At 54.1% G+C, this 21,943-nt stretch overlaps 1 protein-coding gene across 1 annotated transcript; it reads left to right on the top strand.

The window, feature by feature from the left end:
- The first annotated feature begins 10,246 nt into the window (after positions 1-10,246).
- MMP25 (matrix metallopeptidase 25) lies at positions 10,247-21,506 on the top strand. Its single transcript, XM_086376146.1, has 10 exons — positions 10,247-10,379; positions 10,819-10,951; positions 12,599-12,734; positions 12,842-13,134; positions 17,705-17,881; positions 17,966-18,050; positions 18,216-18,298; positions 18,662-18,814; positions 18,900-19,157; positions 19,322-21,506. The coding sequence occupies exons 1-10, from the start codon at positions 10,290-10,292 to the stop codon at positions 19,588-19,590; spliced, it is 1,677 nt and encodes a 558-aa protein (XP_086232272.1). The 5' UTR covers positions 10,247-10,289; the 3' UTR covers positions 19,591-21,506.
- The last annotated feature ends 437 nt before the right edge of the window (positions 21,507-21,943 follow it).

The following is a 21,943-nucleotide window of genomic DNA, read 5'->3' as shown; positions in this document are numbered from 1 at the left end:
ACGGAAAGTAATCTCAGCTAATCATTGATCGCCATCCCCCTTTGCAGGCAGCCTTGTAACCTTTCTTTAGATGTTACCTTGTTCACACAATTTCTTTGGGAGATTACTGAAGGGGAAGCTAAGGAAGAAATCTAGCCATCTGTTAATTCCTTTTTCTTCATCTCTATTTCTTTGATCTAAGGAAAGAAACAGGTTAGGCAAAGTATTGTGTGAGCAAAAGATTTGAAAAGTGGGCTTGGGCCGGAGGTTAGTTACAATACGGCTTTGCTAAAGTGACAAGCCAAAAGGGACCTCCTGCAGAGAGCTCTTTCCTGCAAAAAAAACCCCAAAAAACAAACCTCTTTTCCTGCAAAAAGTTGCTTACAAATCCCCACTCTTGGACATCACTCCATTTCCACAGCATCATGGGCAAAGGTCTGTCTCCTACAACTTTCTCCTGCTGATATAGGGTGCCTATTCTTAGAGTGGAATATGTCGACATGGGTCTGGAGCATCTCTGCTGACAATTTCAGTTGCCCACTCACACATGTGGCCAGAACAAGCTACAGTTATTGTGACGCCCACAAAGATACAGCCTATTATGAGCGATAGCATTAATCCCATTCTCTTGGGGACAGTTCTTGGAATGATGCTCACTGTAAATTCAGTATTGCTCAAGATGGCGCAGCTTATATCATGGCTGCTGTCTGGTCATCATTCAGTTAGCCTTTTCCCCCAGGAGCAGTTACAGTATCTGTAAAACAACTCAGGAGTGTACATCCGACACTGAAAGGTGCTGTGATTCTATTGTCCGGATCATTAACTGCTTGAGCAGGCTCTTGTGACTCAGGGAGGCTCGGGAGGCTTCAGCTTTCCTTTTCTCCTTCGGCTGTGCCGGGTCTTCTAGTTGTGGTACGTGGGATCTAGTTCTCTGACCAGGGATCAAACTTGGGTGACTTCAGCTTTTCTATAAACAAGAGGCAGGGGCATGGAAGGACCTTTGTGTTTGGGGTGGGAAGGGTACCACAGTGTTCTGCTCAGTTTCAATTCCTCCCTTCTGCCTCCCCGCAACCAACTGCTTTCTATCCCAGTAGATGGGTTTGCATTTGCTAAACACAAAAGGAATCATATGGTTTTCCAAAAATTAACCTTTTTTTCTTATTGTGGTATAATACACGTATATGAAATTTATCATCTTGACCATTTTTAAGTGTAGAGGTCAGCGGTATTAAATACAGTCATATTGCTGTGCAGAAATGAGCACCCTCATTCCCACAACTCCTTTCAGCTTATAAAACTGAAATTCTGTCCCCATTAAACACAGACTACCCCTTCTCCCCACTCTTGGCCCCCAGCAGTCACCACTGTACTTCCTGTCTCTGTGAATTTGACAACTCTAAGTACCAGATATTCGTGGAATTGAATAGAATTTGTCTGCCATTAAGTCTTTCTCAGGGCTTCCCAGGTGACGCTAGTGGTAAAGAACCCACCTGCCAATGCAAGAGAGAAAGAAACGCAGATTCGATCCCTGGGTCAGGAAGATTCCATGGAGGAGGGCAGGGCAACCCACTCCAGTGTTCTTGCCCGGAGAATCCCATGGACAGAGGAGCCTGGTGGGCTACAGCCAGGGGTTGCAAAGAGTCAGACACGACTTAGCACGCACGCACACGAGTCTTCCAGGGACAGTTTTCTGTCAATGTTTTTCCTTTGAACTGGCCATGTTTCCTGCCTCTTTGTTTGCCCTGTGATTTTTGTTGAACACCGGACATTTTAATCTAATAATGTGGTAACTCTGAAAATCAGATTCTCTCCCTTCCCCAGGGTTTGTTGATTTTTGTTGTTGTTTGGGAGCTTTTTTATTTTTATTTCTTTAATGTTATAGGCTGTCTCTGACTGAAATGTGAATTCTATATGTTCTTAGGTCTTTTCTGAGCCTAGGGCACACTCAGTCACTTTCTAATTTTCCCCACGAATGTAGTGTTTCTTCTTTTTTTGTAATGTCCTCTTCTTTAGTGTCTGACTCCTGAAAGGGGAAAATCGAAAAAAGGTGGTGAAAAAGGGGTTCGGCCCTTTAAACCCTCACTTGGGAATGAGGGGTCGGAGGCTGCAGCAGGGGGCAGGGGCTGCAAGAATGACTTCCGCCCCCTCTGTCTGCACCTCGGTGATAAGCCGTCACAGCCCAGATCCCCCACCCCTGGAGGACCGGCTTGTTTCTGCTCACGGTCCTTTCTGCAAGCCCTCCAGGTGGGGGATGGGCGGCTGCTACCAGACTGAGAGCTGACAGGATGCCCATTTACAATCGGAGGCTTCCCCTTGAAGTTGGAAGCCTTCAGGGTTCCAGAACAGTTCCATCAGAGAGACTCTGCCCTGCAGTTGCTGTCCAGGTGGGGAGACAGGTTTCTGGTGCTTCTTGCATCACTATCTTCCAGAATCTTCTCTGATCCAAAGCCTTTTGTACAAGAGTGGGAAACTGTCGGGGTGGGGTGGGGGGAGAAGGGAAGTTCCCAGCACTCCTGGACACAGGAGCCTCACTCACTGTGGTACCAAAACTCTGTGTATGAAGCCCTGACTTGGCTGCAATTAGATTGAGAGAACAGAGCACAGAATGGCAAGAGTTCATGACCTTATGGAAGGCGGGAAGTTTAAAAAGCCTTTATGTGAGCAGTTGTGTCTCCTCTACCTAATGTTTCATGGGAATGAATATTATGTCCTACTGGGCACATTTCCCCTACCTGGTATCATAAACTCCAAACCTATAGATGAAATCACAGGGTCTGTGGAATTAACGTAAAAGTTCTACTAGTTGGAATTCTACTAATTGGAATATTCAATCAGACTTTATGTGAAGTGCCTCTTTTACCTGAGTGCAATTATGGGATCGAAATGAAAAGATTTCAATGAAATTTTAATTTCCATGAAATTAGAAGACACTTGCTCCTTGGAAGAAAAGCTATGACCAACCTAGACAGCATATTAAAAAGCAGAGACATTACTTTGCCAAACAAAGGTCTGTCTAGTCAGAGCTATGGTTTTTCCAGTAATCATGTATGGATGTGAGAGTTGGACCATAAAGAAAGCTGATGCTGAAGAATTGATGCTTTTGAACTGTAATGGTGGAGAAGACTCTTGAGAGTCCCTTGGACTGCAAGGAGATCAAACCAGTCAATCCTAAAGGAAATCAGTCCTGAATATTCATTGCAAGGACTGAGGCTGAAGCTCCAATATTTTGGCCACCTGATGTGAAGAACTGACTCACTGGACAAGACCCTGATGCTGGGAAAGATTGAAGGCAAGAAGAGAAGGGGACAACAGAGGATGAGATGGTTGGATGGCGTCACTGACTGGATGGGCATGAGTTGAGCAAGTTCCAGGAGCTGGTGATGGATAGGGAAGCCTGGTGTGCTGCAGTCCGTGGGGTTGCAAAGAGTGGGACATGACTGAGCAACTGAACTGAACTGAACTGAATTATTGGATTGACACTGTATCTGACTGGGCACTGTTTCCCTAAATAGTACTGTGAAATGGAAGGTGTGCAAATCTGAATTTCAAGCAAGGTTAAACAGGAATCAGCAAGATTGCCCGAGTCCACACAGTGTGGAATAGAAGGTGGGGTGCTGGCTCAGACAAATCTCTGCGCAGTAGCCCTATGTGGAGTGTAGACTGTGGCTTAAGGCAAAAGCCTGTGAGCATGCCCAGTGATGACTACTGGGACTTTGAACTAGAGAGTTTCCAGGGTTATTTACTACAGTAAGTCCCCTACATATGAACAAGTTCCATTCCAAGAGTGTGTTTGGAGTCCAAAAAAGCTAATCTAGGTACCCAGCTAACACAATCAGCTATGCAGTCCTGAACTGTAATGGTCTTATAATACTTTTCACTCAAATAGTATATTAAAAAACAAAAAATAAAAGAAACATTTTTAATCTTACCACACCATACCCTGAAAAGTACAGTAATACAGTGCAACAGCTGGCATACAGGGGCTGGCATCAAGTGAACAGGAAGAAGAGTTACTGACTGGAGCAGGGAGAGGAGGTGGGAGATGGGAGAGCTGAAAGGTTGTCAGCAATAGGAGACGGACAGCAAGCTGTAATGTCACTCGCACCTTATGTGACTGGATATGCCAGTGTGCACTTGCATCTTTGAAAGTTTGCAACTTGAAGGTTCCTAGATAAGGGATTACAGTACCTAGTTTTCAGATGTTAACTGAAGCTACCCTATGACTGAAGGACATACAATGATCTTGAAAGCTGAAATATCCATAACGTCTAGGCAGATGTCAGAAAAATGCTCCAAAGGAGATGGCAGTGCCCAGAAATGTCCCACCATAAGATGGAAGTGGTTTTCCCAGGATGGTGCTGCCTGGGGAGACCGTCAGGAGCGGGGAGCCTCTTCTCTGAGGACTGAATCTGCATCTATGTGAGCAGTTCTGAATTCCATCTCTGGACAGGGAATGCCCCATTAACAGCTCTTAACTGACCTTCAAATCGCTGCTCGGTCTGTGGACAGTAGTTCCCAGGTGAACAGACAATCTCGTCTTTGGAAGATCACCACTCTGATCAAAGAAGGTGAAAACAGGTCAGCCTGGTGGGCTGAACTGCAAGCTGTTTTCCGAGCTGTGATGGGAGACTTGGCGGTGGTGAAATTTCCTATGATTTGGTTTCTACAGACTCACGGTCAGGCAGGAGGGTGATGGAAAACTAGCTTCTTAAAGGGATGCCTGGGGACTTCCCTGGTGGGCCAGTGGTGAGGACTCCTAACCTGTACTTCCACTGCAGACCTGGGTTTGATTCCTGGTTGGGGCACTAAGATCCTGGAAGCTGAGAGGCCAGGCCAAAAACAAAAAATTAGAAATAAATAAATAAAAGGATGCCCCTATGGGGCACAGCCCTGTGGAAATCACTTTGGAAATCTGAGGGCACTTGTAAGTAGGATATGACATTTCAGTGTCCATTGCTGGAACCCTCTTCCAGCTTAACAAGCACAGATTCAGTGTGTTCACTTAAGGTAGCCACGACCTGGACCCATGAAATAAGTGCGCATGGGGCCCCTGCAGCAATATTGAGATGGGGCTGAATCTAGGCATGGTCCTCTTATACCCCCTCCTGGGGTGGCATGTTCTCTGGGGGGCAGGCCTGGATCGTAACTGGCAGGTGAGGCTAATGCTGATGTCCTGGGGATGCACATGTGTCCTGCCTGGAATTGACCCCAACTCTGGAGTGGGCTTTGCTTACCCAGTGGTAGATACAAATGCTCAGAATGATATAAGAGATCTGCAACAGAAGATACTGTGCCAATTTGCGTGGCCGGTCATCATTTCTTCAGACCAAGGACCCCACTTGGTTGCCCGTGATGTCCAGAGTACCCGTTTGGTAGGGAATTGGAGCAAGCAGTTGAAACACTAGTTGTTTAAAATGAGACCAATAAAGAGCTGGGTTACACACCTCCACTTGTAACACAGATATGAGCGTGGCCAAAGGAGTGTCCCCACTGGAGGATGTCTCTGTTTTTCTGGTGGGTCTGGGGAAGACAAAGTGGAGAGAACCGCATTTTTGCCAAGGCAGGAAGATACCCATACACCAACTCATTTTTTTTGTTGTTGTTTCCCATCACACCATTTTTTTTCTTCCCATCTGGCTTCCCAAGTGGCGCTAGTGGTAAAGAACCCACCTGCCAATTCAAGAGACATAAGAGATGTGGGTTTGATCCCTGGGTCAGGAAGATCCCCTGGAGGAGGGCATGCAACCCACTCCAGTATTCTTGCCTGGAGAATCCCATGGACAGAGGAGCCTGGTGGGCTGCATAGTCCATAGGGTTGCAAAGAGTCAGAAGTGACGTAGCACACACCTGCTCCTGTGATCAGGGCTGCAAATACAAGTGCCCAAGACAGCAATGATTCCCAAATAAGAGACAGAAACACTACTTCAAACCTTATGTCAGAATTCCTAAGTGCCTGCTGGGGCAACATACGCCTTCACCCCCCGACAAAGTTAGTGTCGACAGCGAATGCAGCTACAGTGGTGCTGTTTAAAGATAGCTCACCAGCTCCAAGGCTGTATCCTGAGCCCTCCACCTCCCACCTGTTTCTGAGACAAAAAGGAGCAGGCTCTCAGAGGCAGGTTCCCCCGGGAACTCTTGTATACAGTTCAGTCGCTCAGTCGTGTCCGACTCTTTGCAATCCCATGAATTGCAGCACGCCAGGCCTCCCTGTCCATTACCAACTCCTGGAGTTCACCCAGACTCACATCCATCAAGTCGGTGATGCCATCCAGCCATCTCATCCTCTGTCGTCCCCTTCTCCTCCTGCCTCCAATCCCTCCCAGCATCAGAGTCTTTTCCAATGAGTCAACTCTTCGCATGAGGTGGCCAAAGTACTGGAGTTTCAGCTTTAGCATCATTCCTTCCAAAGAAATCCCAGGGCTGATCTCCTTCAGAATGGACTGGTTGGATCTCCTTGCAGTCCAAGGGACTCTCAAGAGTCTTCTCCAACACCACAGTTCAAAAGCATCAATTCTTCGGCGCTCAGCCTTCTTCACAGTCCAACTCTCACATCCATACATGACCACAGGAAAAACCATAGCCTTGACTAGACGGACCTTTGTTGGCAAAGTAATGTCTCTGCTTTTGAATATGCTATCTAGGTTGGTCATCACTTTCCTTCCAAGGAGTAAGCGTCTTTTAATTTCATGGCTGCAGTCACCATCTGCAGTGATTTTGGAGCCCAGAAAAATAAAGTCTGACACTGTTTCCACTGTTTCCCCATCTATTTCTCATGAAGTGATGGGACCAGATGCCATGATCTTCGTTTTCTGAATGTTGAGCTTTAAGCCAACTTTTTCACTCTCCACTTTCATTTTCATCAAGAGGCTTTTGAGTTCCTCTTCACTTTCTGCCATAAGGGTGGTGTCATCTGCATATCTGAGGTTATTGATATTTCTCCCAGAAATCTTGATTCCAGCTTGTGCTTCTTCCAGTCCAGCGTTTCTCATGATGTACTCTGCATATAAGTTAAATAAGCAGGGTGACAATATACAGCCTTGACATACTCCTTTTCCTATTTGGAACCAGTCTGTTGTTCTATGTCCAGTTCTGTTGCTTCCTGACCTGCATACAGGTTTCTCAAGAGGCAGGTCAGGTGGTCTGGTATTCCCATCTCTTGAAGAATTTTCCACAGTTCATTGTGATCCACACAGTCAAAGGCTTTGGCATCGTCAATAAAGCAGAAATAGATGTTTTTCTGGAACTCTCTTGCTTTTTCCGTGTTTCAGCAGATGTTGGCAATTTGATCTCTGGTTCCTCTGCTTTTTCTAAAACCAGCTTGAACATCAGGAGGTTCATGGTCCACATATTGCTGAAGCCTGGCTTGGAGAATTTTGAGCATTACTTTACTAGTGTGTGAGATGAGTGCAATTGTGCGGTAGTTTGAGCATTCTTTGGCATTGCCTTTCTTTGGGATTGGAATGAAAACTGACCTTCTCCAGTCCTGTGGCCACTGCTGAGTTTTCCAAATTTGCTGGCATATTGAGTGCAGCACTTTCACAGCATCATCTTGTATACAGACCAAGGTGTAAATCAACACTTTGCTTTTCTTTAAAAAAAAAAAAAAGCTCACCAGTTCTGCACCTGTGTGACCACAGCCTCTGTGGGCCGAGGAGGGAGACACCGACTGGACTAGCATCGCTGCCTGCAGTCTGGACCAGGACAGTAGCCCAACCTAATGTCCCTTCCAAAGGTGGAAGCCTTTGGGGAATCAATGCAGAGAAGGCGGAACAGGTTCAGTATAGAGAAGGCGCAACAGGAGCTAATATAAAGATAAATTAATTATGTCATAAGGGAAAGCCAGTATTACATTAACGCCTTGAAAGAGGCTCAGAGCAAGAGATGATATTGTCTCTTAGCTCAATTACAACCAGATGCCCGGAAGGGTGAGGCCACTTGTGCCAAGACTACTCTTGCTTTTGGAACCTGACAAGATCAGATGGAAGCCTGCAACCTCATCCTGGCTACGGATGGGGGTGATTGCTGACTGCGTGGAATTCTGTGACATACCAGTGTCTTTCAAGTTACATATTGTTTTTTGGGGGGCTTATTTAGGTGCACTGGTTGTAGCCCGTGTGCTCTTTAGTTGTGGCATTCAGGATCTAGTTCCCTGACCAGGGATAGAACCCTGGGCCCCTTGCACTGGGAGCACAGTCTTAGCCATTGGACCACCAGGAAAATCCCAGTGTTTCCCTGAGTTCTGTGAGCTGGTCTAACAAATAACTGAATCCAAGGAGGGGGAAGGCATGGGAACCTCTGACTTGTAGCCAACTTGGCTGACCTGGGGTGACCTGCAGACCTCCTGCCTGCATCTGAAGCGGGAGCAGTCTTATGGGCCTGAACTCTTAACCTGTGGGATCTTAGATAACTCTAGCTATGGTCAGAACTGAAGGACACCCTGGCTGGTGTCACACAGAACTGTCTGATGCGGGAAGAAACCCCACACATCTGGTGTCAGAAGTGTTGTGAGTGTGGCCGTGTGCAAGAGAGCAAAGGAGACCCAGGAGGAGGAGGAGGGGACGTTTTCATTGCACACGGGGATCCAATATGGACTGAGCCGTGTCCCTAAATACATAGGTTGAAGTCCTAATCCCCAGCCCCTCAAAATGTGACTGCATTTGGAGACAGGACTTTAAAGAGGCCATTAAGGTAAAATGAGGCAGTTGGGGTGGGTCCTCGTCCAGTGTGACTGGTGTCTATGAGAAGCGGGGATATGGACACCAAGACACCAGGGCTGCCTGGGCAGAGGAAGGACCACGGAGCCACCTGCAAGGTGAGAAGCCTTGGGAAAAACAACCTTGCCTCCAGAAGTAAGGAAATAAACTGCTGTTGTTCGGGCCACCTGGTCTGTGGTGGTTTGTTCTTGCAGCCCCAGCGGCTCAGCACAGGATCTCGATGTTTTAGTTTGCATTTCTACCTTGCTAATCCTGCTCACTGTTTATTTTGTTTAAAAGGCACACGGGGGTCCCATCGCGGCCCAGCTCTGAGACCGCCCCCCCCCCGCCCCCGACAGGAAGTCCACCCCCGCTTCCTCCTCATCTTTTTCCAGCTGCTCGGCCTCCCAGCACCCGGCTCCCCGCGGGCGTGAGCGGCGGCTCTGCCTCCCGGGTCTCTTCCCATTCGCCCCCTCTTCTGCGCTGCGCTCCAACCGACCTGCCACAGGCGCTCCAGCTCCTGCGATGTTGTTTAGTCTCTAAGTGGTGTCCGAGTCTTTGGGACCCTGTGGACTGTAGCCCGCCACGCTCCTCTGTCCAAGGCACTTCCCAGGCAAGAACAGTGGAGTGAGTTGCCATTTCCTTCTCCGGGGGATCCTCCTGACCTAGGGATCAAACCTGAGTCTCCTGCATTGGCAGGCGTATTCTTTACCACTGAGCCACCTGGGAAGCCTAGCGAGGATTTTAAAAGCCTAGTACTTGCCCCTAGGTAGTCCCCGGGTCTGGGATCTAGAGACGCTAGAACCTCGGCGTGGGAAGCAGAGACCCTCGCAGCCCACGTAGTTAGGGGAATTAATTCGGGGACCATAGGCAGCCCCAGGCGCGCACACCCGGGCGGCGGGGGGGCGGGGTGGGAGGAGTGCGGGGCTGGCAGGGATGGGCGGGGGGCGTGCCGCGGCCCCTTGGAGGGGGAAGTAGCCCAGCCGCCCGCCGCCCGGAAATCCCCTAGCCGAAGCGCCGGCCGCGCGCCCGGGGGTCTCCGGGAAGGGCGGTGGGGGAGGGGAGGGCCCCGAGCCGCCCCTCCCCCGGGCCGGGCGGCGCGGATCTGAGAAAGCAGAAGCGAGCGGCCCTCCGGAGAGTCCCATTAGAGCAGGGATCTGGGAAGAGAAACTTGCGGCCGGGCTCTCTGAAGCAGTCTGGGAGGCCTTGGATCCGGTAGGGTCTTTAGCCATCACTGACGACGTAAGGTTGGCCCCAGCAGTCTTCGCCTTCCCCGCCCCGCCCCCGCCCCGCCCCGCCGGGCTAGCCCTCCTGTCCGGACGACGGGCCGTCGGCGCGGACCGGACCTGTGCGCACCCCCCGGAGGCCGTGCCGCAGACCCGGAGCCCGCTCCCTCTCAACCTTCCCGGCCCTCGGCTGGACGCCCCAGTACCCCCCGCATCGTACCTCCCAAGGTCCCGGGTCCCCGCGCGCCACCCTTTCACCCCCTTGCCCACTCCTCGTACGCGGTGCCAGGTCCCTTGAGCCTCTCCGGGCCCCCGACCTCCTCCCCAGATCTCCAGGGCGGTGCGGGGCAGGTCCCCGGGAGCCCAGCCGGCCGCCGGGGAGGAGAGCGCCATGCTCCGGCTCCTGGCCTTGCTGCTCCCGCTGCTGCAGCCGCCCGCGCGCGCCCGGGAGCCCTCGGCGCAGGACGTGAGCCTGGGCGTGGTGAGTGCAGGGGTCCGCCGGCTCAGACCTGCAACAGAGCTGAGAGAGGGGAGCCCGGGGCCTGGACTTCTGGGTTCAGAGAAGGCTGGGGACGCTTTCCAAATGTCCAAAGAGTGACCGAGGATGGAGACTGGGGACCCGAATCCTTGGATTCGTGACCGAGGGTGGAGACTGGGGACCCGAATTCTTGGATTCGTCAGGAGGTTGAGGGCCGGAATTTGGAAATCTGAAAAAGGGTTGGGGTGGGGAAGTGGGCACTCTTGGGAACAGATGAACACTAGCAAAGCCGGGGCTGGAGGGCCTGGACCTTGAGGTGGGGAGCAGACGGTTCCCCGGGGCTGGCCATGCCTGGTGAGTGGTGAGGCTTCCAGGATGGTGGTTGGATGGGAGAGTCCCTCCACAAGCCTTTCTGCTTCCCCTGTTCCCAATTCTGGTCTAGGACTGGCTGACCCGCTATGGCTACTTGCCGCCCCCTCACCCCGCCCAGGCCCAGCTGCAGAGCCCTGCAAAACTGCGGGATGCGATCAAGGTCATGCAGAGGTTTGCCGGCCTGCCGGAGACAGGCGTCCTGGGTACGTGGCCTCCACCCCCTCCCCAGCCCTGTCTTGGCCCTGCACCCAGCCTGACCATTGTTGCCCACACCACCAACTGCAGGGTCTAAACATCTGCATGTAGCTGAATCACCAGGGTCTATGAACATGCTGACCTCAGGTCCCAACCCTGGAGGTGCTAAGACATTCCTGTTTCAGTAAATATTTATCAGGAATCTTTTCCCGATGAACTGACATGTGAGGTCATTCCAGGCTCCACTGGTATAGTGGCGAACGAGGTAGATGAGGTCCCCGCTCACGTGGAGCTAACGTTCTAGAGGGAGAGAGGCTCAGAGCAATAACAGTGATGAGTGTTCTGAAAAAAATAAAATGTTAATGATCCTCAGGGGCTGGTCCGGGCAGGGCAGGCCCCTCTGAAATAGGTCACGTGAGCTGGGAGGAGCTCATGTGACATGAAGAATTCCTAGGACACAAAGAGGGGGAATGTGGGAGGCGATCTCGCAGGCCGGTGCAAAGGCCCTGTGGCAGACACAGGCTTGTATGCCTGTGATGAAAGGCGGACTGCAGAGCCAAACAAGAGCCAGGAAGGGTGTTTTGGTTTGACTTCAAAAGTGATAAGAATCGCTGAGAGGGTTTGAAGGAGGGAGGCAAGGAGACCTGATTTACAGTTTAGTTTCCTCTGCTTACTGGACTTCCCTGGTAGCTCAGATGATAAAGCGTCTGCCTACAACGCGGGAGACCTGGGTTCGATCCCTGGGTTGGGAAGATCTCCTGGAGAAGGAAATGGCAACCCACTCCAGTATTCTTGCCTGGAAAATCCCATGGACAGAGGAACCTGGTAGGCTACAGTCCATGGGGTCACAAAGAGTCGGACACGACTGAGTGACATTTACTTTACTATTTACTGCTTACTGGTGGAGAATGGAGAGTGGGGAGCACAGAGACCAGTGTTCAGGCAAGGATGTGATGAGAAGCAGTGAATCCAGAATGTGTATTTCAGAGGCAGAGCTGAGAGGCTCCTCCATTGGGTTAAATGAGAGGAAGAGGGAAGCAGAGGGGTCCCGTCCAGATGCGAGGGAGGTAGAACCTTCTGGCCCCAGGATGTGCTCAGTTGCTCCTTGTCACTTCAAACGACAAGATGAGGTTGGACCTTCATGTGGAGCTGAGGGGACTGCTGGGAATGGAGCTGAGCTGGGCAGTAGGATTCCGGGTGACCTGACCTGGGAGGGGCTTGCCACCAGAGACCAGATACCTGGCTGGCCCGGGGACTTTGAACTTGACCTGGATGTGATGGGGACTCGGGAGCTAGCCTGTGAGGTGTGAGTAGCCTCCTAGGGGCTTCCAACCTTTAAGAGAGGCATTCTCCTGGCACCCCCAGGGTTCTTTCTCTGGAGTCCAGCTGCCAGGACTCAGGTAAGCGGGCCGCTCAGATCCTGGCCTGAGACTCTTGTGTCCATCCAGGACCAGGTGTGAAGGGTGATCATACCCAGAGGGCAGTGCCATAGTTTGGTACGAGCTGGTGTTCAGAATCAGATAGCCCGGATCCCAGTGCAAGCTGTGGGGCCTTTGTGAGCAAGTGTCTGTAGCTCTTGGAAACTCAGTTTGCCCATGGAAAATGCTAGCTCGCGCCTGCTGCTGATTCCCCGTCTGCCGCAACCTCTCCTGCAGACCCGCTGACGGTGGCCACGATGCATAAACCCCGCTGCTCGCTGCCCGACGTGCTGGGGGCAGCAGGGCTGGTGAGGCGGCGGCGCCGGTACGCTCTGAGCGGCAGCGTGTGGAAGAAGCGGACACTGACGTGGAGGTCAGTCCTGGTGCCCTGTTGACCACCCTGGGGCTGCCCGCTGGGCCCCAGCTTCTTTTGTCTGCCCTCTCTCCTCAGAGCCCCTCACTTGGCCCTCCTCTTTCCAGGGTCAACTCCTTCCCCCAGGGCTCTGGGCTGAGCCAGGAGACTGTGCGGACCCTCATGCACCACGCCCTGACCACCTGGGGCGCCGAGTCAGACCTCAGGTTCCAGGAGGTGGGTTCGCAGGGGCCCACGGAGCCTGACATCCTCATCGACTTTGCCCGGGCCTATCACCAGGACAGCTACCCCTTCGACGGGCAGGGGGGCACCCTGGCCCATGCCTTCTTCCCGGGGGAGCACCCTATCTCTGGGGACACGCACTTCGACGATGAGGAGACCTGGACTTTTGGGTCAAAAGGTACCATCTCCCCTCTTCTGAGAGGTCCCCTGTCCAGACCTGCCTGTCCTTAAGAATGAAGTTTACATTACGTTTACTGATGGACACTCTATCAGTTGGGCTTCTCTAGAGAAACAGAACCAGTAGGATGGGTGTGTGCACGTGTGTGTGGAGAAAGTGATTTACTTTAAGGAACTGGCTCACAGAATTGCAGAGGCTGGTGAGCTCCAAAATCTGTAGGGCAGGCCTGCAAATTGGAAATTCAGGAGACTTGATGGTGCAATTTTGAGTCCAGTATTTGCAGAGCAAGGCAGCTGGCAGGCTTTCCATGTTGCCGTCTTTGGGCAGAATTCTTTCTTCTCCAGGAAACCTCAGTTTTGGTTTTTAATGCCTTCAACTGATTAGACGGGCCCCGCCCACACTATGGAGGATAATCTGCTCTACTTACCGTGGCTTATAGATGTTATTCATGCTGATAAAATAACCTCCACAACAACATCTTGACTGGTACTTAATCAGGCATTGGGGCACCCTAGTCTGGCCAAGTTGACACAGAAAATTGCCCATCACAGAGGGGAAGTCCAAGTTGGGGCCAAGGACTCAAAAGGGCAAGAACTCAGGTCTGCCAGTAGCTGAGTCAGAAGAGTAACTGGCAGTTGCTACACAGGGTGTCACAATTACGTGGAATCACAACAGAGGAAGTCCTTAAGCCTGGGGGTGCTCACACAAAGGCTGGCTGAAGGGATGGGGACTTCCTGGAAGCGGTGACTTTGCTTGTTTCACATATGTAGACAGTGCGTGCCAACTAGCGCCCAGGGTCCCACTCTCCTGGAGTACCAGGGTGGGGGTGGGAGGGGACATATAAAGCACAAGCCAGTGAGCTCGCTGAGGCCAGGGGAGTCAGAGGTGGGGGTACAGGGGTGAGGATCGGTCTGGGATATTCGGGGCTGGAAGGCACACACGTGCTGTTAGGAGCGGACCGCAGAGGATGGAGGGCCAGTCTCATATGATGAGGGGCCTGGGAGGGCATGTGGCGGGGCCTGGACAATGGGATTCCAAAGGCAGTGGGAGCTGTGGGAAGTTCTGCATTCCAGAGATACCACTGGCTGCCCTGGGGGGCAAGATGGGGACAGGGAGGCAGGGAGGTAGCTGGGGGTCCAGGTAAGAGATGGTGGGGGCGATGGGAGTTGGGCTGGAGGGCAGTGGGCAGCTCAGTGGGGAGTCCATCAGGATGGACAGAGATTGGGATCTGATTGGATTCGGCAGCAAAGGGAGTGAGGATGGCCGGATACCAGCCAGGTTTCTGGCTCAAAGGCCCTGGAGGATGGTGTCCCATTAATGCAGGTGAGAAGAGGGCGGGGAGGAGGAGCAGGCTGGGGAGGGCAGGTGAGTTCAGGTCGGGGCCTGTGTCTGCAGCGCCGAGTCGGTGCAGGTGGTGCGTTGATGATCCAGTATCTTGTGCTAGAATTTGGATTCCTCCAACTCAAGTCAGGTTTCCCAGGACTGGCGCGTGAGAGGAAAATTCTTGTGCAAGCAGTTTTGGGGGGCACGTTCCCAGGGGAAAGGGAAGCAGGAGAGACGTCGGGGGAGGGAGGGGGGAGAAGCTAAGCTAGGATGTGGTCTCAGCTGGAGAAGAGCCTGACCCCGCAGGGAACTCTCTGGAGTTCTCTGGAGCGTAAATAGCACCCCAGGGTTGGTTCTGCCTGGAGGCAGGGGGCCCAGCTCTCCCACTTCCCATCCCTGGAACTGCTGGGGGAGGCTGGGCCAGGAGGGAGAGCCATTTGCTGGGGATGGGTCCTCAGGCTCTGCAGACGGACTCAGGTGAGGTGGGGATAGCAGACACAGATCCACCGCAGGGAGGCTGTATAACAGCATTTAAGAACTTGGGGTTGGAGCTGAACTCAATTCAGGGTTCCCCCGCCTGCTGCTGCGTGTGCCAGTTACTTGGCCTCAGAGGGCTCAGTTTCCTCACCTGAGGAATGGGGATCATAGTATGTACTGGTCTCATGGGCTTGCAGATGAAACCAGTAATTCATCTACAGCTCTCAGCACACTGTTCACTGTTGGCCACTATGAGCTGGGTCTCCCAGCACATTTGAGAGTTGGTGGTACCTGGGGGGTCAGGTTCCAGGAGAAGGTAGAATGTGAAGACCAAGTTCAGAGGTGGGGAAGTCTCACAGTTAAGGGGAGGGCAGCAGGTGGAGGGGTTGGGGAAGGATGAAAGCAAATGGAGAAAAACTAGGCTGAAAGGTGATTAGGAAGACAAGTGAAGGAGGAAGTGGGCAGCAGTGAGCGGGGCTTCAAGTCATCCAGTAACTTACTTATGGTTGGATCTCGCCATGTGGGGACAAAGTGACCTTAGTGCCCAATGGCTTGGTGGGTGGAGGGAGAATCCAGACCACAGAGGCATGAGAGGAGCTGAGCAACAGAAGGCTGAGTTCAGACTGCTGAGCAGAGAGCTTGCTGGCGGGGTGCGGGGTGTGGATGGTGGGCAGACAGGTCCAGGGGGTGCCCTAGGATGAGGGAGTCTTGAAGACTCGGGGACAGTGGATGAGACAATAGAGGTGGGGGATGAGTGTATGAATCGCGGATTAACGGATGGATCAATGAACTGATGAACGGACACACGGATGGATGGAGGGACAGATGCATGCATGCATGAAGGCAGAGATGAACGGATGGGTGGGGCTTTGTCCTTGTCCTGGAGGAGGTGAGTGAGGCAAGGATCTCTCCCAGGGCAGGGCAAGAAGCAGGAGATGAGCTGGTGGGGGATGAAGCTCTGTGCCCCATGAACAGAAGCTTACCAATGACACAAGCGGCCTGTCTTGATGAAACAGGAAATTTGTCATCTAAGAGTTGCGGGCTGGGGCTGGGACTGGGTAGCACCTGGAGGGGCTTTGAGTCTGGATTTGAGGCTGAATGGGGGGAGCAAAGGAGCTGCCTGCTGAGGCTGTGGGTGAGGGTGAGGGGAGGTGCAGAGGACCCCCCAGAGATGAGCACCGGGAGTCTCTGCGGCTGGATCTGCATGGTTGTGTAATTTCCCTAGCTAAATAGCGTGACAAGGGTGCAAGGAAGGGGTGTGGCCAGAGGAGAGGCAAGGACACCGGGTGGGGCACGTGGTAAAATACAAAAAAGATCTACCTGATTAAGACACCAAATGTCCTCCGTCCAGTTTCTTAGAAAAAGCTCTCAGCACATATTGAGAAAAGCCACAGTCAACATGGGAATTCATCAGTACTTATGAGTTTGACAGACATCTGAAACCACTGCTGAGAAGCAGGACAGCCCAGCCAGGGTTCCGTCTCTGTCATTTAACTTGACCTCTCTGTGCCTCAGTTTCCTCACCTGTAAAATGAGGATAGGAGGTAGAAGTAATTGAGGAAAAGCCTTTGCTGCTCTGCTCACGACTCACTCATCTTGTCCTTAGATTCTCACTTAGTGGCCTTGACGGGTGGAGAGAAATTTGCTTTTCAGTTCACCAGGTTACTTCCAATAATTGCACTTTCACCACTGCTCACTCTAGTTAGACATTTCCATGACAGTAGATCAACCTGGGGGTGGCGGGGGGCGCTGCTTGTCTCTTGCTGTCTCTGTGCCTTCTTAGCCTCTCACTGGCTCGGGAATCAATGAGGAGCTGGGATTCAGCCAGCAGCTGGGAGCGTGGAGACAGCTTGGTCCTGGCGCCTGGGCTGGGTCCCCAGGGAAAAGCCTTCTGTGGTCAGAGAGGTTGGGCGCCAGGGCCAGCGGGCTGTGGTTAGAGAGTGCTTGCTAGAGCTTCGAGTTCCGAGTTCCGAGAGATGCAGGCTGCAGGGGTGGGGGATGGAGGCTGTGGGATGGAGAGATGGAGCAGAAATAGAGGACTGGGGGTCCTGGGCACTAGCCGGGTGGGGATGGAAGGAGGAGGAGGGGGGCCATGGAGTCTGACCTACCTTCCCTGTGGGTGGGAGTGAGAATGGTGCAGAGGGGCGGGGCCTCTGGAGCTGCCAGAAGGGAGTTTCCCCAGAGCTGGGGCTCCCTCCAGAGAACCACACACCCAGAGGATCCTGCTTCCTCTAGAATGTTTCCTTTTTTTTTTTTTTAAAGAATATTCATTTATGCATTTGGCTGTGCCGGGTCTTCCTTGCGGCCCTTGGGATCTTGCAGCCTGCAGGCTCTCAGTTGCAGCCCGTGGAATCTAGTTCCCTGACCTAGACCCCCTGCATTGGGAGCGTGGGGACCAGCGGGGAGGTCTCCCCACATGTTTCTGTATGTTGCCTTGCTGGGGCAGGGGCTCCATCCTTATACAGTTGCTCCTTCCCCTGTCCATGCCGTTTCCTCCTGCTCTTTCCCTAGTCTGCTCTGAGGTCTTTTCAGCCCGTCCCCCCGGTGTGCAGCACTACCAAACCAGGCTACAGGAGACTATCTTCCGAACAAGTGCACCCACAGAGGAGGGAAAAGATGACTCAGGGAGGGGGTCCGCGCAGAGGAGGCCACGGCCACCTCGGAGGGTCTCCTGGCTGTGTCCACCAGAAGGCCCCTTTCTCCGGGGCTTCCTGGGGGCGCCAGGGTGGGGGTGGAGCCCGGCTCCAGCGCATTCTCCCTTCCTCCCCAGATGGCGAGGGGACGGACCTGTTTGCGGTGGCTGTTCATGAGTTCGGCCACGCCCTGGGCCTGGGCCACTCCTCAGCGCCCGACTCCATCATGAGGCCCTTTTACCAGGGCCCAGTGGGCAACCCCGCCGAGTACCGCCTGTCTCAGGACGACCGCGAAGGCCTGCAGCAGCTCTACGGTACCGCAGGCGGCGGGGTGCTCGCCCCCTGGTGGCCTCTGCAGTAGCCTCAGGGGACCCAGCCCTGTAACCCTTTCTCCACAGGGAGAGCACCCCAAACCCCATATGACAAGCCCACACGGAAGCCCCTGGCTCCTCCTCCCCCGCCCCCTGCCCTGCCCCCGGACAGGTGAGTCCTCTCCAGGTAGGAGGCTTTGGATGCGCTCCCTAACCTCAGGGTCCTCCTCTCCAGATGGGCAGGTGAGAGTCCTTGCTTTGTAGGATGTGGTAAAGGTTAAATAAAAGGAGCGGGACCCCGCCCCTCCTCTCTGCTCACCTCTCTTTTCCTTCCCAGCACCCCCCAACCCCTCCCTGATCGATGTGATGGCAATTTTGACGCCATCGCCAACATCCGAGGCGAAACTTTCTTCTTCAAAGGTAAGTGACTTCCATCTCCCCGGACGCATACAGCTGGCTTCGCATCCACTTAGAGTGACCCGCCGCCCGGGCCCCGAGGGTCGCAGGGATGCCGGACTTTCAGTGCCAAAAATGGGAAACTCCTGGCCCAGCCGGTCACCCTAGAGCCACTGCAGCCTTGATTTTTGATGGACCTGCGCCCCCCGCCCCGCCCCGCCCCCAGCGGTGGGAGGGGAAACCCTGAACTGTGTCCAAGCCACACCCTGGCGGGCAAGGTGGGTGCGCGGTAGTAGAGGGGTGTACAGAAGGGGTGACCTCCTGCCATCTCATCTCACGCCTATACGCCCACCCCTTCTTCCAACCCCCAATCGCCCCCCAACCCAGGCCCCTGGTTCTGGCGCCTCCAGCCCTCGGGACAGCTGGTGTCACCCCGGCCCGCCCGGCTCCACCGCTTCTGGGAGGGGCTGCCAACCCAGGTGAAGGTCATTCAGGCCGCCTACGCCCGTCACCCGGACGGCCGGATCCTCTTATTTAGCGGTCAGTGCGGTCCGGGTTTGGGGGCGGGGGCGCTAGCGCGGGGCATGCGCAGCGCGGCTCACCCGGGCCCCTGCCCCGCCCGCAGGCCCGCAGTTCTGGTCGTTCCAGGACCGGCTGCTAGAGGGCGCCGCGCGCCCGCTCACCGAGCTGGGGCTGCCCCCCGGGACGGAGGTGGACGCCGTGTTCTCCTGGCCGCTCAACGGGAAGACCTACCTGATCCGGGGGCGGCAGTACTGGCGGTACGACGAGGCGGCGGCGCGCCCGGACCCCGGCTACCCGCGCGACCTGAGCCTCTGGGAGGGCGCACCGTCGGCCCCCGACGATGTCACTGTCAGCAACACAGGTGGGAGAGCTCGCGCATCCGGGGGACTGGGCGATGGGGGCCCAGGGACCGTGGGGGTGGTGGGGCCTACAGACCCCGGGGTGGGGGGAGAAGCGGTGCGGAGAGAGGGGTTTGGAGGGTGGGCAGGCGTGCTACCAGCCCCTGAAACATCTCCTTCCCCGCAGGTGACACCTACTTCTTCAAGGGCCTCCACTACTGGCGCTTCCCCAAGGGCAGCATCAAAGCCGAGCCAGACTCCCCCCAACCCATGGGTCCCAAGTTCCTGGACTGTCCCGCCCCCACTGTGGGCCCTCGGGCCCCCAGACCCCCCAGAGCGACGCTTAAGCCCGGAGACTGCGACTGTCAGTGCGGAATCAGTCGGGCTGCGGGGCGGCCTTCGGTGCTCCTCCTGCCTCTTCTGTCCCTGCTGGTGGGGGGCCTGGCCTCCCCCTGAAGGGAACCTGCGGCTGCGTGGAAGGGAGCGGATCGCCCATGGGGCCCCTGCGGGTTGTGGCTGTGGGAAGTCTGTCCCAGGGGCTGGGCTCAGCCAGGATGCAGCTGGGGATGCAGGTGGAGCTAAGTCCAGGAGGGCGGAGACACAGGGCCGGCCCTGGCACTGAATGCCCTGAGTGTGGCCTCCTGGGCCTTCCTTCCTCCCCTGACCCTTCCTTCCTCCCCTGCCCCTGGCCATGACCCCGCAGGACTCTCCTTTTCCCGGAACACCTGGCCTTTCCCGGAGCTCAGGCGGCTGAATTCCTGCAGCCCCACCCCGCCTGCCAACAGCAGCAGCTGTCCCAAGTGCTTGGCTCTACAGGACAGCCCCACTCCCCCGTGCTGAGCAGGCTCTCCAGCCTCTGCTCTAACGTTTCTCATCCTGTCCTCCCTCCACGATGTCCCAATCGAAGCACATTGGTGGGGTCCCAAACCCAGCTCTGCGACCACTCCAGAGCATGTGTCCCAAGTCCGGGGTGACATCCGTGGTTCACACGTGGGTGATGCTCCTCAGATGGCCCACCCCTGTGGCCCATCCTTTCTGGTCAGCACGCTGGTACCAGAACCACCCACATTCAGTACGACACCCTCCTGCTCCTAAAACACCTCTCCCACCACTTCACCTGAGCCTCTGCCACCCTCTCCAGAACCCCTTGGCTCCCATCAGCTCAATGCTGGTGGGAGGACAGTGGACTGGTCCCCTCTCAGTCTGGGGTCACTGCCTCCTCAGTGTTCCTGGGTGACAGGTGGGTGGAACCTGGGCCACCTCAATGACCCCCTTCCCCACTGAATTCAGAATCTAAATGAGTGCCTCTGCAACTCTGCTTCTGGAACATTCCACACAGGGTGACCCAGGAAGGGAGTTCCCTGGTGGTCCAGTGATTAGAATCTGGTGCTCTCACTGTCATGGCCTGAGTTAAATTTCTAATCCCAGAACTCAAATCCTTCAAGCTGATCGATGTGGTCCGAGAGAAAGAGAGAATGACCTAGGGAACTTGAAAAATGCGGATTCCATGTCTTCACTGTGAATCCTCACTCTGGGTCTGGGGCCAGGAATCTGCATTTGAACAAACTGGGTGGTTGATGTGGGGGTGGGCTGGGGGTGGCCCCGATCTTCAAGGGACCAGGGCCAGCAGCTGCCATCTCAGGTCTCTGTCTTCTGACTTGTGCGTCCCCTCCATGTTCTCCACCCAGGGGCCAACCTCTTCCTGTGTTTACAGAGCCTACTCACAGCCTGGGTGAGAGAGGTTCACCCCCATGGCTGGAGTCACATACCCACCATTTCTTAATGTGCCACCAGCCTCAGCGGGCCCTCAGTGCTGCAAGAGCTGACTCAGGGGCATGGAGCCCAGCGTGGTCACGACCAGGCCAGAAGGAGGATGACAGCCCGGTGTCTTCAACCAGCCAGCCACCTGGGAATTCAAAGGCACCAGAAGCCATCTGGGCCTCTGTCAGGACCCTTTCTAAGTATGAGGAGGAGGAAACTTGTCTTCAAAAAGCTTATCAGCCCCGAAGCAGGACAATAAAAATAACAGGAGAGAAACCCCTTCATTTCCTCGGAGCAGTGATGGAGCCCCAAGGCGAAGTTTGGTGGCAGGAACGTGACAGACCCGAATCACTGTTTTCCAGAAGAGGCTGGAATCCAGCATTGATGGGGGACAGGGTGGCTGAGGATGAGCTGGGGGGCAACCAAGAGTTGGTTGGAGGCGCCCAGAGAGGGATGTCCCATGTGACACCTGAGGCTCCTTTCGCTGCAACAATGGACACTTGTCCAGCCTCTCACACGTCATGAAGTCAGGTTCACAAAAATGCCACATGGTATTGAATTATGTTATTTAAAGAATGGGAAATAAATGAGACAAATTATTAAAATATAAACACTCAAAACTTTAGTATTTCAAAGGGCAACACCGGAAAAGTAAAAAGACACAGAATGGGGACAAAAAGTTGCAGATGATACATGTGGTAAGGGCATGGAGCCGGAAAACTTATTCGACCGTTGTGTGTGCGTGCACGCTCAATGCTGTCTCCATGGCCCCATAGACTGTAGCCCCCCAGGCTCCTCTGTCCATGGGGTTTTCCAGGCAACAATATTGGAGTGGGTTGCCATGTCTTCCTCCCAGGGATCTTCCCTGACCCACAGATTGAACCTGGATCTCTCGCATTGCAGGCAGATTCTTTACCACTGAGCCTGGGGAAATAGTCTAGTGGTACCTCAAAAAGTTAAAAGCAGACTTAGGGATTGCATGGTGGTGGGCCATGGGGATGATGGCTTAGGGGTGCAGGATGGTTTCTGGAGATGATAAAAGTGTTCT

This window comes from Bos grunniens, chromosome 25 (genome assembly GCF_055505025.1).
Source record: "Bos grunniens cultivar Pamir isolate PY7600 chromosome 25, Bosgru_T2T1.0, whole genome shotgun sequence".
Taxonomy (NCBI): Eukaryota; Metazoa; Chordata; class Mammalia; order Artiodactyla; family Bovidae; genus Bos; species Bos grunniens.
The sequence above is the reverse complement of the archived record's forward strand: the minus strand, read 5'-3'. Positions and strand labels throughout refer to the sequence as shown.

Bases quoted from the DNA above. Each gene is read 5' to 3' on its own strand.
- MMP25 (XM_086376146.1), top strand. From the start codon at position 10,290: ATGCTCCGGCTCCTGGCCTTGCTGCTCCCGCTGCTGCAGCCGCCCGCG. The intron at 12,735-12,841 runs GTCAGTCCTGGT...TCCTCTTTCCAG, and splicing joins AAGCGGACACTGACGTGGAG to GGTCAACTCCTTCCCCCAGG. The intron at 19,158-19,321 runs GTGGGAGAGCTC...CCTTCCCCGCAG, and splicing joins TGTCACTGTCAGCAACACAG to GTGACACCTACTTCTTCAAG.